The sequence below is a fragment of the Mercurialis annua genome, linkage group LG8 (assembly GCF_937616625.2).
Source record: "Mercurialis annua linkage group LG8, ddMerAnnu1.2, whole genome shotgun sequence".
Classification (NCBI taxonomy): domain Eukaryota; kingdom Viridiplantae; phylum Streptophyta; class Magnoliopsida; order Malpighiales; family Euphorbiaceae; genus Mercurialis; species Mercurialis annua.
In genome coordinates this window covers 32,891,327-32,905,670 of record NC_065577.1, presented here as the reverse complement: position 1 = coordinate 32,905,670, position 14,344 = coordinate 32,891,327, and the positions used below count along the sequence as shown (strand labels likewise).

Sequence of the window (14,344 nt, the reverse complement as noted above, 5' to 3'; positions counted from 1 at the left end):
GTTTCTGGATTGCCCAACACAAACTCATTTTGCAGCCATTTCAAGAGTCCTCAGATATTTGAAAAAATCTCCTGGTCAAGGTCTTTTCTTTCCTTCTTCTAACAGTCTGGAATTAAAGGCATTCTCAGACTCAGACTGGGCTACATGCCCTGATAGCAGAAGATCCATATCAGGATACTGCATATTCCTTGGCAAGTCACTTATCTCCTGGAAAACAAAAAAGCAGGCTACAGTTTCTAAATCAAGTTCAGAGGCTGAATATAGGGCATTAGCCAATGTAACATGTGAAGTACAGTGGCTGTCTTTTCTGTTAAAAGATTTACAAATTCATACAACAGCTCCAGCTTCAGTGTACTGTGACAACCAGTCAGCCTGCTATCTTGCTCACAATCCAGTATTCCATGAGAGAACCAAGCACATAGACATTGATTGTCATATTGTGAGACAGAAAATCATTTCTGGTTTGATTCATCTGTTCCCAGTTAGCTCTTCTCAGCAATTAGCTGACTTCTTCACAAAACCCCTTCCTCCATCTCAGTTTCTGCAGTTTGTAAGCAAGCTGGGCATTCATGATATCCATGCTCCATCTTGAGGGGGGATAATAGAGATAATCAGCTTTTATAAATCTCAGAAGAAAAGAATTGAAGAACAGATCAAGTCCAGCCAATGAGCATACAGCATATGCAATTCCTGTTTAAGTTAGTTATAAAGCAAATAGCCGTTGTATTTGCATAAGAGAGACCAATAAGAATAGAACACGTGTAAAGTAGAGTCAAATATAAGAACATGCTTTATGCAATGTAAAACTCACTGAGAATTATTCTCAATTTTATTGAATTAATCTTTTCGTCAAATCTCTCTTCTTCTTCTTGTTCAAAGTTCTTCATATTCTATTATACACTCCATCATCACCAATCTCCGCAATTTAAACTCATACACTCTCCCACCAAACCCATCATCACCGGACCTCGTAAACCAAATCTGCCGCATTTTAAGCGACCACAGAAACCCACATCACCACCTAGAGCTCTCTCTAACAGCTTACTCTGCCCACATATCAACAAATTTAGTCGAGCAAGTTTTAAAACGTTGCAAAAATCTCGGATTCTCTGCACAAAGATTCTTTCTTTGGGCTAAAACAATCCCGGGTTTTACTCACAGTGAAGTAAGCTATCGAATTTTGGTGGAAATTTTGGGTTCTAGTAGACAGTTTGCTTTGTTATGGGATTTCTTGATTGAATTGAGGGAATCTCAAGAATTTGATGTAACCCAAGAGATTTTCTGGCTTGTTTTTAGAGCTTATAGTAGAGCTGATTTGCCCAGTGATGCTTTTCGAGCTTTTGATCGAATGGTTGAGTTTGGATTAAAGCCTAGTGTTGATGATCTTGATAAATTGTTGTATGTGTTGTGTAAAAGGAAACATGTGGTGTATGCCCAGCAAGTGTTTGATAGAGTTAAGGTTAAATTTGAAGCTGGAGTGAAAAGTTATACTCTCTCCGTCCCACTTTAGAAGTCCCATTTGATTTTACACACAGATTAAGAAAACATTAATTATTCTTGTCTTTTCATGTTTTTTCATGTTTTGCCCCTATTAATGATAGTGGAATTTTCCATAAAACTCTTTTAAGATAACTAAACTAAGGGTAAAATAGGATATTCAATGAAAAAACATTCTAAAAATAGTAATGGGACTTTTTAAATGGGACATCCCAAAATAGAATATGGGACTTCTTAAACGGGACGGAGGGAGTAGTATTTTAGTGAGGGGGCGATGTTGGTGATTCGGTGTCGGCGCGTAAGGTGTTCGATGAAATGTGTGAGAGGAATAATGATGTGGATGTGCTTGCTTATAATAGCTTGCTGGAGGCTTTGTGCAAAGGTGGGAAGGTTAGTGAAGCTTATGAGATTTTTCGAGGAATGGGTTTGAGAGGAATTGAGCCGGATGCTTGTAGTTATGCGATATTCATTCGTGCCTATTGTGAAGCGAATGATGTTCATTTAGCTATTAGAGTGCTTGATGAGATGAAGAGATGTAATCTTGTGCCGAATGTGTTCACTTATAATTGCGTAATCAAAAAGCTTTGCAAGAACGAAAAGGTTGATGAGGCGTATGAAGTTTTGAATGAGATATTTGAGGGAGGAGGTAGACCGGATACGTGGAGTTACAATGTGATCTTAGCTTATCATTGCGAGCATAACGAGGTGAATAGGGCTACCAAGGTGTTATCTAGAATGGTGAAAGACGGTTGCTTACCAGATAGACATAGTTACAACATGCTGCTTAAATTGTTGATAAGAATAGGGAGATTTGATAGAGCAACTGAAGTATGGGAGAGTATGGGAAACAGGGGATTTTATCCTTCAGCCTCTACATATTCTGTCATGATTCATGGAATGTGTATGAAAAATGGTAAATTAGAGGAGGCTTGTAAATACTTCGAGATGATGATTGACGAAGGGATACCGCCATATTCTACTACTGTGGAGATGTTGAGGAACAGGCTGATAGGGTTAGGATTATCGGATTACACTGAGATACTTGCAGGTAAAATGGAGCGAAGCACTGCTTGTTCTATACAAGAGTTTGCAATGCGAGGCGGTAAGGCTCATGGAAGATCAAGAACCGAAGAAACAGAGTCCGAAAGTGACTGATAGGTCGAATGCTATCAATGTGTAGTGTACGTTTCAGGCTTTTTTCACAGTTTAAAGGATATAAGTTTAGAAATTCTGCATTTAAGGTGATTTCTAAAGTATGTCCAGTTAGGATGATTTTGAAAATAATCTCCAGTTCAAGAAAGTTATTGGCTGAGATGGTTACAATTTATACGGAGAAATGAAAAGATAAGTTTTTATTACAATTATAGCCAAAACGATAGTCAAACTTGTTATTTTTAATAAATAATAATATATTAAAAGTTAAAAAAATTGGCAAAATACTCAAAAAAAAACTCAAAAATTTTAACACAAAATACAATTTGGCCATAATTGCAAAAATTAAAAGATTTAATTTAAATTACAATAAGTCATAAAAATTTGATTTTTTTTTATTCCCTTGAGGCTTTTAGGAACTGATCCTTTACAAATATATCACTTTTCCAGAACTGATCCTTTTAGCAAATCAAGATTCAAGAATGAAACCATAAACAGAAAAATATTCCCCAGCAGTAAAATCCACACTTTTATGACAAGAACATAATAAGAATCAATGAACAGATAGATCAAATGCAAAACTTGGTACCTTAGAGATTACACTGTATCTATCACCATACAAATGAAACTAATCCTACTACTCCTATGCCCTAATCCAACTTCTTTTCCCCAGAAAAAAAAAAAACAACATTTAACACTGCAAATAGTTTTCTACAGATCTCCTCTCTCTCACTCTATAATAAAAAGAATCCCATCCTTTTGATCTTCATGTAGTAGTTTTGGAAATCGCTAACCAGCTCAATTTGGATAAAGTATATGGACAACTTCAAATATAACCAAAACTATATAAATAAAAAATTGCTAGTTCCACCAAAACATTTCATCGAGAATTTTTTAACTTCCTTCACAACTTATTCCGACCCTCTCTCCGAAGCATAGGCTACCTTCTGCATTATCATGCCCTCCGCAGACTGAATAGCTCTCGGCGTCCCCGTGATTGTGATTTTCCTGCCATAAATTGAGATGGAAGGAACAGTGTCAGAATTATTCTTTCCCTCAAATATCCTACATGATACGTTAAACATCTTTATGGTACCTATCACTTGTTCCGGACATGAAATCCCCTCTATCTGATATTTTAATCCGGGCCCCACTAACCTGCCAAAACAAACAACCCCATTTGAGTGCATAGACAATCGTTTGATATTAGATAATTAATCAGAACTCTTAAGTTATTTAACAACCTGGCTTATTTCCATTATGTTCCTTCCACCACGACCGACAATCAATCCAACATGCTCGTCTGCAACACCGATCGTCATCGAGTCCTCCTGGAGAATATCAGAAGGTCGGCCATCACAATCATCTTCGTGTCAGTGTTTTATAGAAATAAATTACAATCTCAATGGCTATCAGGATGATATATTATGAGCATCACTTAACAATAAAGACATTGATGAAAGAGAAATATGCAGACTCAGATGAGGAAACTACTCTAAAGATATCAGTTAGGTTTGAAGAAATGCGAATTTGTTGACAATTATGACCAAATTTCAAATGAATCGATGTATCAGGTATAAATGTAAAGAGAGGTGTACCTCACTATAAAATTGCACGCTAGAATATGAAAACAAAAAATCATTAAATATTTTAAATATTGGGGACCTAATTCTCAGCATTGCAGCTCAATTTTTCGAAAACAAAATCCCGAAAATATAGGCAGAAAAACACTTGCTGAACAATTTTTTTGAATTGCTCAATAAAGAAATTATAACACAGGAATACATACTAGAAGTAGGCATTGCAGCTCAAAATTTTAGCAAGCAAACTCCAGATAAGATAAACAAAAAAAGACACTCACTGAACAAAAAATAAATTGATCTCATTAAGATATTTGTACACAGGAAAACTAGCTAGAAGTGAGTACCGAATCAATTTGTTCATATGATGACAAAAACAAAGTAACAAATAATTTGTGTCATAGGAATCAAAATAGCACAACACTAAATAATGCAATTAAGAGTAAGGCATCATGAAATAGAATAAACCTTGCTATTCTGATACTTTCCAGCAGCTCCATTTCCTCCATAGTTCATAGTGTTACTGTTATATCCTACAGTTGTGAAAAGAAAGAAGCATACATGCAGATAAACTACTATGAGAACGAAAGAACAAAACATTTACCAGTTTAAGTTAAAGAAGTGCCAGAAAGAATTAAATTTATTAAGATAATACAGCTTCAGGAACTAGAAGGAAGCCATGCCAAACATGCATGCATAAATTGCAGGGAGAAGTTCAAAATGTATGCATGTGCGTTTTCAATAAAATGTGCGGTTTCTTTTCTTAAAGAAAATCATCAAATGTCATTTCAATTGTTATCAAAATCCAATAACTGACGATAGAAGTTTAGTTTACCGGAGGAGTGTTATTTACATTCAAAAGATGAAAGCATGCCGCATACGCAGAAGGAACAACACATGCCACATCAGCAAAATGTGTGCCCAAATAATGCTAATCAGCAAACCATTAACTGTGTTATGGCAACATACTACATTTAAATAACCCTGGAAATCAGATGCTTTGATATGAAAAAGATGTGGTTAATCAGGGGGATGCCTTTTAAAAACTTCCCTTGGTTCTAATTGACAGCATACTGGTAATCATGTTAAAATTGTAGAACTCGGAAACTTCAAGAGCAGGTCTGGTATCCAAGGAAATAGGAATGGAACAAATATCCATTCCTTATTTAGTTTGGTAATACTGAATTCTTTTTTAACTTTGAAATTGTAATGTCAAACAAAATACAATATTCATAATTTTAGTAAAAATAAATACTTATTTATATTATTTTTAGAAAAATGATTAAAGTTTATTTGATTATTTTAAAGCATTGATTCCATTTATACTTATATTCCAATTCCTTGTTACCAAACATGTCCCAATAGAACACTTGATGAAGCACACGTTGGATACAAGTCTGATAATTGACGAGCTAAAAACTGTCTTAACGTGCAAGCACTAATCTGGAATATGTGGGCTGATGGAAAGGCTGAACAGAAAGTATGTTAAGTTTTAGATTCTTTATTATTAGTTGCAGGGATATTTTAATAATTTAAAATTTCTGCAGGGACAGCAGTGCTGCAGCAGAAAATTCAGTTATTTTATTTTTCTTACTGTGTGCTTAAGAGTCTTATTTGGTTTAAAAGCTATAAAGCACCGACACTTCTTCGGGGTGCCGTATCTAGGGGGACACGGCGGGGACACGTACCGACAGAGCAAAATTATGTCTCCATAATCATATTGTTATCATTTGACATCAGATGTAATGATACTTTAAAAATATATATATATATTATTTGACAGACAGTATGTATCAACAACCATACTCAATATTATTTTTGATAACAATTGATAAATTTTTATTTTTAATAATTTTGTGATAACATTTTAATGAGATATTTGAATTTTTATAATATAAAAGTTCTACAAAAATTTCATTTGTTAGTTGTTATGATTATACTTTATAGTATATGTAACTTTAAAGTGAATAAAATAATTAATAAAACTGTTAACTTTTTCACTTCATATGATAAATAAAATAATAGTTTGAATTATTGTGCAAACTGAATTCAAAAAAATTATCAAATTAAACTAGTTGGTTTGTCACCTAATTAGTTTGATTTTGATGTGCAAAATATAATTGGCTTGAATTAGCATAAGAAGACTAAATCAATCGAACCAAACAATATATATCCCTATTGCCACATCAACATTCCTAATAGATGTTATTTTTTCAACTGCAAAAAATTCATTTAAAATTACTACTATAACAAATAGGGTAAAGCAAAAGAGTGAGATGCTTCATATCAAAATGATTCCTTTGATCATGGCAATAACTTGCACCATAGACATAAAGCACCAAGACCAGATACACAGCATATGCTACATGGGCAAGGAGAAAGGTTCTGTGGAATCAATTTCATTACCAGCTATTACCGACAGTTTAACATTTCATTGAATCTTAATTTGCTCAGGATTTAACATTCAGTCTTGCTATAGTCTTCTTTCTTTTCTTTTCTTTTTTCAACACTCTTATTACTTTATTATGATTCAGTGTTAACCCAAAACAATAGTTTATTTAGGTTGTATGGTTGCCAGAGGCAGATATAGAGTCTAGATTCAACTAAAAATTTCTTAATACCTGACACTAAAATAAAAAAAATTAGCACATCTGGTTCTTTTTTATGTCATCCTAATTTACATCTTTAAAAACATCTTACCATCTTACTTTTCAATAATCTATTTTCCTTCCAACTAGTAAAAACAAAAGAAAAACATAAAACAGAAGTGCAACGCATGACTTGTTTTATGAGTGAAAAATGTTATCCATCATTTCTTTATTTTATATCACAGCATTTAGAAGAAGCTCAAGGAACTTTCTAGTTGTTAAGTAGAAGTGTTCTCCATGTTTCCTTCCCCTGATTCAGTACGCATTGGACAAATATGATGAGATTCTCTTCTAAGTCATCCATTATATGCATAGTTCTTTTCCCAACTAAGCAGGCTTTTTCTAAGATCCCCAAACTCTTTACTCCCTAAGAGAGATCCCTGCCTAGAGACATTATTGAAGAGGAACCGAATTGCAGTCTACGTACAATAATAAAAACATTTTTAAAATATAGACTCATGAATCCTTAAAAAATATCACTAATTTAATATCCTGCAGAATGTTAAGAAACTAGATTCTGATAGTTATTCTGATAGTTATAACAACCCAATAATTAATTAATTTTACTTTGCATCAAAACATTATCTTTTAAAACAAGTTCATTAAGTAAAGAATAACATGCACTAATCTATACTACTCTTTGGAAAGATTTTAGTGATTTTAGTTTAAGAAATAATATGGCCATTTTTTCAATTTGAGAAGTTAAAACCAATATCTTATTCTAAAACTAGACATCAGAATCACTTTAGCGAATTTTTTTGCTAGATAATGGTTTGTGGTAATAGTTTTTGGAAAGCAATAAGAGTAATACTGGTTTGAAAATTTGACTATTAGGAGCCAAAATTCATGAGAAGAATTAATTAAATATATAAGTCTTATCCAACGTCTGGTGTAACTAAGTATATTCCTCGCTTTGATTCAAGGAAGAATATGGTATATGGCTTTTGGTTAAAGGCATATTTAACTACTGCAGACTGGCTCTTCTACCTATTGTTCTCTATCCTGACGATGCAGATTCCTCTTTTTGCTACCTTTTTATATCTGCATAACTAACCAGCCCGAACTGGATTGCAAATCCAAAAAGACAACCCATCATTTTTCTTTTTCTAAAAGTCAAACCATAAAGCAGGATACAGCTCATGATGCCCAATCAGTCCATGTTTATTCTATATCTATGCATTCAACTAAAAGCAGCAGTTAGTGCTACAATGAGTATGACCAATAAGCTAAGGGCAGAGACAGACCTGCATATGATAATGGAGCATGCATTGTCTGTGAGTAATGAGAATCTTCATATAATTTAGACAAAATGAGATCAATGGCCCGCATCTGCTCCTCAATTGTTCCAGTCACAGTCACCAGCCTATCATTCAACCCATAAAAATTATTATCCTGAGGAGATATCTTAATGCCAGCTTGGGACTCCTCAATAAATGACCTGCAGACAGGTAGATCCACATATCAGCATGCATCTCTTTCTCTCTCTGCTTAAGAGAGCAGACGATTCATCTTTAAAAGTAACAACAGAAATGAAACTAATTATGCTTTATTGTTGGAACTCTTTTCAAAACTATGCCACCATGAAAAATGTGGATTAAGAGAAGACGACAATAAACTGAAATACTACCACAGGATATCAGAACATGTGTAAACTGCAGGCAGGAACAAAAAAGTACAGAAAAAATTTGTCACACTTACTTCCAAACATGACATAAACGGTACAAAAGCATCGACAGATGTTTGTATATACCACCCAATGGTTGTTTAGGAATATGGAATGGCTAATCCTAGATTTTTTTACAAAGTTTACATAACAAATGACTAGAAAGAAAAGGCAGGACTAGATCATATATAAAGCTTATAACAGTGATCATCAACAGCTCATTTAGAAAACCAAAAATGGGCAAGAGAGAACTCATTATTAATAAATAAAATATTTTTAAGAAAAAAATGAAGAAATTTCACATCTTCCTTACTAGGTTGATATCCATCCACCTGGGAATCCCCAAAGAATTAGAAGAATAAAGCCACCCAGAATTAAAAAAAAAAAAACAAATATAACACAATTAGCACACGCAAAATTTTTTAGGAAATAACTATAACAATAGACGACATCCTAGACTTAAATGCTTATTAGAATACCATCCATGATCATGACTTCGAATTTCTATATAACTTGATGTCTGGGTGGGTCCAAAATCAAAAGAGCACAATTTGGTTTAGTTATTTAGAAAAAAAAGTACGTCTCATTGACTAGTAACAAATAGATGAGAGTAGTTGTCAAGCAAATGATGATTAAATTTACATGACAAGTATGGTCAACGAGGACTTTCAATTTTTATGTTATATCAAATCCTCTTGTTTTATCTGCCAAAAAAGAGAGAGGGAAACAATAACATAATTCGGCAATATCAAAATCATTCTTCTAAAATATTCAATTAAATAACTTTAATCACCTCTCCAAGTCAAAATTTTCAAATCATATTAACTTGAGCATTAGTTCAAAACAATTTCCCAACTTCTCATGCTTGTTTTCAAACATAAAAATTTTGAGCACATAAAAGATCTATCTAAATAGGGTAAGTTTGAAAAGACAAATTAATCTGGTGTGTAATCCAGAATTCCAAATTTAGAAAGCTTTTCAAGGCTAACAAATGATGAAATATAAATGTATGATTAAATCAACAGCTCCTAAAACCTCAACGACAACAAATTCTGATTTAGATAGGTAATCAGGGCGATCATTTGGTTCGTTAAACCGAATTAATCTATTTAACTGACCAATTTTGGTAACTTCAGTTAACATTTTGATTCATTCAGTTAATTCAGTTTGGTAATGCAAAAATTTGGTTCGGTTACGATTCAGAGTTTTAAAATTTTGGTTAACCAAATATTTAATGCAATCCATTTCTTTAATTATTATTCTTTATATTTTATCGATTTAACTGAATGGACCAACTAATTCAGTCAGTTTGGTTTTACATATTTAAAAGTTTAGTTATTTCAGTTAAACCGAATTCGGTTAGCATCAACAATTGATCAATTTGATTAAATAGATAAAGTGATTTGGTTAATTTAATTTTAGTTAAATTGGACAGTTCTTGACCGAACTGACTGTTGGCTCACCCTAATAGATAACAAAAAGCCACTCTTCTGGCCTATTTATTAAGGGTTTTAACATATGTAGCTAAATAAAGGACTTCCTAAGCCTGCAACTTCAAACAGCATAACATCAAGGACAGGGCCCACTAAGATGAAAGGGTCCCATACAGCCTCCCAGGGTAAAATCCAAAATGCAAACCAGAACACAAGTTCACATAAAACCACATCTACAGAAACCTTAAGATCACATATACAGTAATGATGATTGGAAAAGAAAAGCAGAACAATGTCACAAGAAATCATAATATATAGCATCAACTAACTGACCAAGAATTTTGCGTTTGAACTCATCAAAGTATAGTTCATGAAAGACCTACTAGATACAGGAAGAAAACTTTCTTGCAAAAATAAATTATTAGTTGCAAAACATTTACTAAATACGCAAACCATGAATCATCACACAGCATCATCATAATTGGGACTGCAGAAGGTCCTCAGAGAGCAAAAAAGAAAACCAGAGCAGCATTGTTTTCTGGATAAGCTACTGAAGAAGAATTTTGAATAATGAAAAAACTTCCGGTCTGAAATATAAGAAATAGAAAATGGTGGTAAAACAAACCCCAAAAGAGTCACCATTATTGCAACACCTACCCTCCTTCCAACCATTATCAAGGGATATCATAAATCAATGAAATCACAAGGTATACTTAGATTTAAATTTCATCTTTAACTTTTTAATGTATAGCAAGCAGTTAAATGGTATCAGGATAAAGAAAAGGCAGTATCACATACTTTATAATACATCCTCCCTTTCCGATTATGCTACCACAAGAGCTATTTGGAACAACTAGTCTGACTTTCAATCTTGGTTCAACATCATCACCACCTTCAGTATGAAGCTAACAAGCAAAAATAGACCAAGGAATTAGCTTCAGAAAACAAATAGAATATATAGATAATAGAACAAGCCTGTTTCAAGATGATCACCTCGCCAAGTAGTTTCTCAATAACAAGCTCCACACCCTTTAATACATCATCATAGATTCCCGATACCAAAATTATCCTATCAGATGTTCCTGGAAAAAATTCAAAATTACGTGACAATTGAATTCTTGCTCCGGATTGTGACTGAAAATCAGTGATTGTGGCACCACCCTTTCCAATCACTGAACCAGCTGCGGCATTTGAAACAAGAAATCTAATGTATGTTGGCTTCTCAGCTGAATCTGCAGCAGCAAATATTACACAAAAATGAATTAGCATGGAAACTTATAACCAGAACAAATTCATATGCCAACGCATAAACCAATTTTTAAACATGCATGTTTTCAAGATAAAAATGAAATTGTTCTTTTCCACCCAAAAATAATCGAGAGACATAAATACAAGTACCATTGATCTGCTTGATTTCTCTTTGGAATAAAAAAGAGCATAAGAAAATTTATGAATTTGTTATATTTAATTCCAAACTGCTTTTTCCAAATCCACGTTCTGAAAAATTATCTACCTAGTTTTCAAAGCTAAAAAAAATGGATGAAATAAAAATGGAATAAGTGTTTCTCCAAGCTGTTATGCCAAACATGCCCTATATATGTAAAGTACGGTCTCAATAAATTTATCAGTATTAACTTCAATATGGAAAGAAAATACAGAATGGCCAGAATTACCAAAACAAAACTTACTTATCAAGATTCAAATTTAACTTTTTCTATTTTAATACGCATAACATTAACGAGTATTCTATTTTTAATTAATCATTACAATTTACAACTACAAATTCTGTTGAGGGACTTGGCATACAATCTCAGCCAAACCATACAGAACTATGCATCAATTATTTTCTACAATGTGAACATTTTCCGAAATAACAAACAAAAAACCTAGAATTAGGGTTTCAATTCAAAAACAGCTAAAATTCAAACCAGCAGAACAATCACATACAGAAGCAATAATTATCTGATAAATTACCACATTTTATTAGTCAAAACTTAGCTCAAATAACAAATAAATTAAAATTTCAGAGAGATGGAATAGATCAGATCATTTACCAGAAGTAGGCGATTTAGGCGGAGGCGGAGATCTATCACGCGGAGCCGCCTCCGGTGACGACACGTAAGACGATTCCGTCGATTCCATTTCCACCGGCGTTATTTCCGTTACTAATTCTTCTTATACTTCACTTCCTGTAAGTAATCCACAAAAAAACAACAAATCAGTAACAAAAACAAAATCAAATCGTTAATTAAAATGAAGAGCAAATGGATGAGTTACAGTGTTGGTGGAAATTTTTGAGGTTTTTTCGTGAAGTGAGCAGTGAAGGATAAGCTGTGTTTGTTGCGGCGCGGTGCGTGTAATTTTCTGCAGATTTTGGAATTTGTTTCTGTGAAGATTATTATTATTATTATATGCTAAGCTAATGTAATAAGCTTATGGTTTTTTCTTTTTTTTTTCTGTTTGGCACCGTTTAAGGCTGAGTAAGAACCTCTTATTTATTTTATTTAGGATCTCTATCTACTTTCTTTTATGGATAAATTACGTAAATGGTGTCTCAACTTTTTAAATTTTTTTGTTTTAATATATGAAGTTTTATTTTATTTAAATTAGTGTTTTACTTTTTAAAAAAGTTTACTCATTAAAAAATATTTCACTTTTAAATTTTTTTATTTATGGCATAAACTTTTAAACTTGTCCATTTTAATTTATTTTTCAATATTCTAGTTATTTGTTCAAATTAGAAATAAAAAAATTGAAGTATATCTTCATGTTGTTTTTATTAGCCTTTTTACCATATGAATAATAAATATGAGAGTGTATTTGAATTTCCGCTTTTTGTATTAAAAAGAATGCTAAAACTAATGATTTTGAAAGCTTGCATTATAAACAAAATAATTTAAAAAATATCAATATATTTTGATAACTAAGCTTTTTAAAAATATATCAAAATAGTGTTTTAAGCTATTTTTGGGTCACCGACTACTAATAATATCAGAAATATTTTTTAAAGTTGACGATACGGTTATATATATATATATATATATATATATATATATATATATATATATATATATATATATATATATATATATATATATATATATGAGTGTATCATTTGATTTAAAATAGATATAGTATTGCATAAATAGCCATTATTTTTTATTAATATAACATCTAAATTTAAGTAATAAGGGAGTGATTTTTGTTTTTTAAGCACCGCTGACCAAAAAAATGGTTAAAAGTATTTATTTAATATATTTTAGAAAAGTTAAAATATTAGTATAAAAAAATAAAAGTTACAACACCAATACTTCCATTTAATGAATACTTTATTAACTCTTTGGATAGTTTCAACTTTAAACACGTTATGGCACATTGGCACGACTAGGATTCAGGTTTGACTAAAATTATTTTCCATTAAAAGATATACTAATTATTCCCACCTGGCATTAGAGCCAAAAGTATCAAATGGTTTAATGAATTATTTAAGTTCATAAGATCCACAGTTTAACGAATCGAATTTAATTCTTTATATCTATTTGATTTTGACTTTTTAGTGTTTAAATTGAAATTTTAGAAGATTTCCTTACTTTTTAAAATTAAAAGAATGTAAAATAATTTTAAAAACATAGAAAATCGAAATGTTGATAAGTATATAACAATTAAATTTAATTTAATAAATTTTATGAAAAATTATAGATTTAGTTTTTATTCACCGTAAAAGCCTTAGTTTTTTTTTTGAAGAACGTAAAATGCCTTAGTTAATATTTATAAGTTCAGTTGAGTGAATAAAGAATGGGAAAAGAAAAAAAGATAAAAGAAAGGACTAGAAATCAAATTACTAACTACTACAGTAGACAGGAGAGCCAGGCAAGATCATGGAAACTGATAGCATACCTTAAAGGAAATTATCTTTTATACCTCATTTTTTGAAATTTTTACAAGTTTTATCTCTAATTTATTAATGAGTTACGAATAATCTACTAAAAACTATCAAAAAGGAGAATTTCTGCAAAAATTTAAGGTATTTGTGTTTCCCACCGAAAACAAAGGAATTCTATAGCCTTGCATAAGGCGCAGATGCAAACCTGTGGATTTTATAGAACAAAGAAATTCTATAGCCTTACCGAATCCAAAATCAAGTAAAATGGATGTATGTTGTAATATTTATGAGTGTTTTCGATTGAAATAGTCGGCTAGGGTTTTTATAGAAGTGAAAAAAAATGATCAGGTTAGGTTAAGGGGTCTATTTATAGACCTCACATCGATTTTTACTCGCAGGGCGCGATGGCGGGCGCGTCGAGAGGCGCGACGGACCATCGCGCCCTCTAACAAAATTCAAGACAGGGCGCGACGCGAGGCGCACCGACC

At 32.3% G+C, this 14,344-nt stretch overlaps 2 protein-coding genes across 3 annotated transcripts; one reads left to right on the top strand and one right to left on the bottom strand.

The window, feature by feature from the left end:
* Positions 1 to 853: 853 nt before the first annotated feature.
* On the top strand, positions 854 to 2,824 carry LOC126661923 (pentatricopeptide repeat-containing protein At1g52640, mitochondrial-like; the record flags this gene model as incomplete). Its single annotated transcript, XM_056104164.1, has 2 exons — positions 854 to 1,508; positions 1,766 to 2,824. Coding segments are annotated over 2 exons (1,542 nt in total), but the record flags the coding sequence as incomplete, so codon positions are not given.
* Positions 2,825 to 3,154: 330 nt separating this feature from the next.
* Positions 3,155 to 12,376, bottom strand: LOC126660660 (protein BTR1). Of its 2 annotated transcripts, XM_056103967.1 has the most exons (9): positions 12,251 to 12,376; positions 12,028 to 12,162; positions 10,967 to 11,205; positions 10,772 to 10,878; positions 8,122 to 8,315; positions 4,698 to 4,762; positions 3,894 to 3,980; positions 3,746 to 3,807; positions 3,155 to 3,657 (listed from the first exon to the last, which is right to left on the bottom strand). In XM_056103967.1, the coding sequence occupies exons 2-9, from the start codon at positions 12,113 to 12,115 to the stop codon at positions 3,561 to 3,563; spliced, it is 939 nt and encodes a 312-aa protein (XP_055959942.1). In that variant the 5' UTR covers positions 12,116 to 12,162; positions 12,251 to 12,376; the 3' UTR covers positions 3,155 to 3,560. The 2 variants fall into 2 exon arrangements, with proteins under 2 accessions (XP_055959942.1, XP_050210213.1); XM_050354256.2 differs by lacking the exon at positions 12,251 to 12,376 and having other exon boundaries at positions 12,028 to 12,204.
* Between the last annotated feature and the right edge of the window lie 1,968 nt (positions 12,377 to 14,344).

Bases quoted from the DNA above. Each gene is read 5' to 3' on its own strand.
- LOC126660660 (XM_056103967.1), bottom strand. From the start codon at position 12,115: ATGGAATCGACGGAATCGTCTTACGTGTCGTCACCGGAGGCGGCTCCG. The intron at 10,879-10,966 runs GTGATCATCTTG...TTTGCTTGTTAG, and splicing joins TTGAGAAACTACTTGGCGAG to CTTCATACTGAAGGTGGTGA. The intron at 3,658-3,745 runs GTACCATAAAGA...AATTTATGGCAG, and splicing joins ATGTCCGGAACAAGTGATAG to GAAAATCACAATCACGGGGA.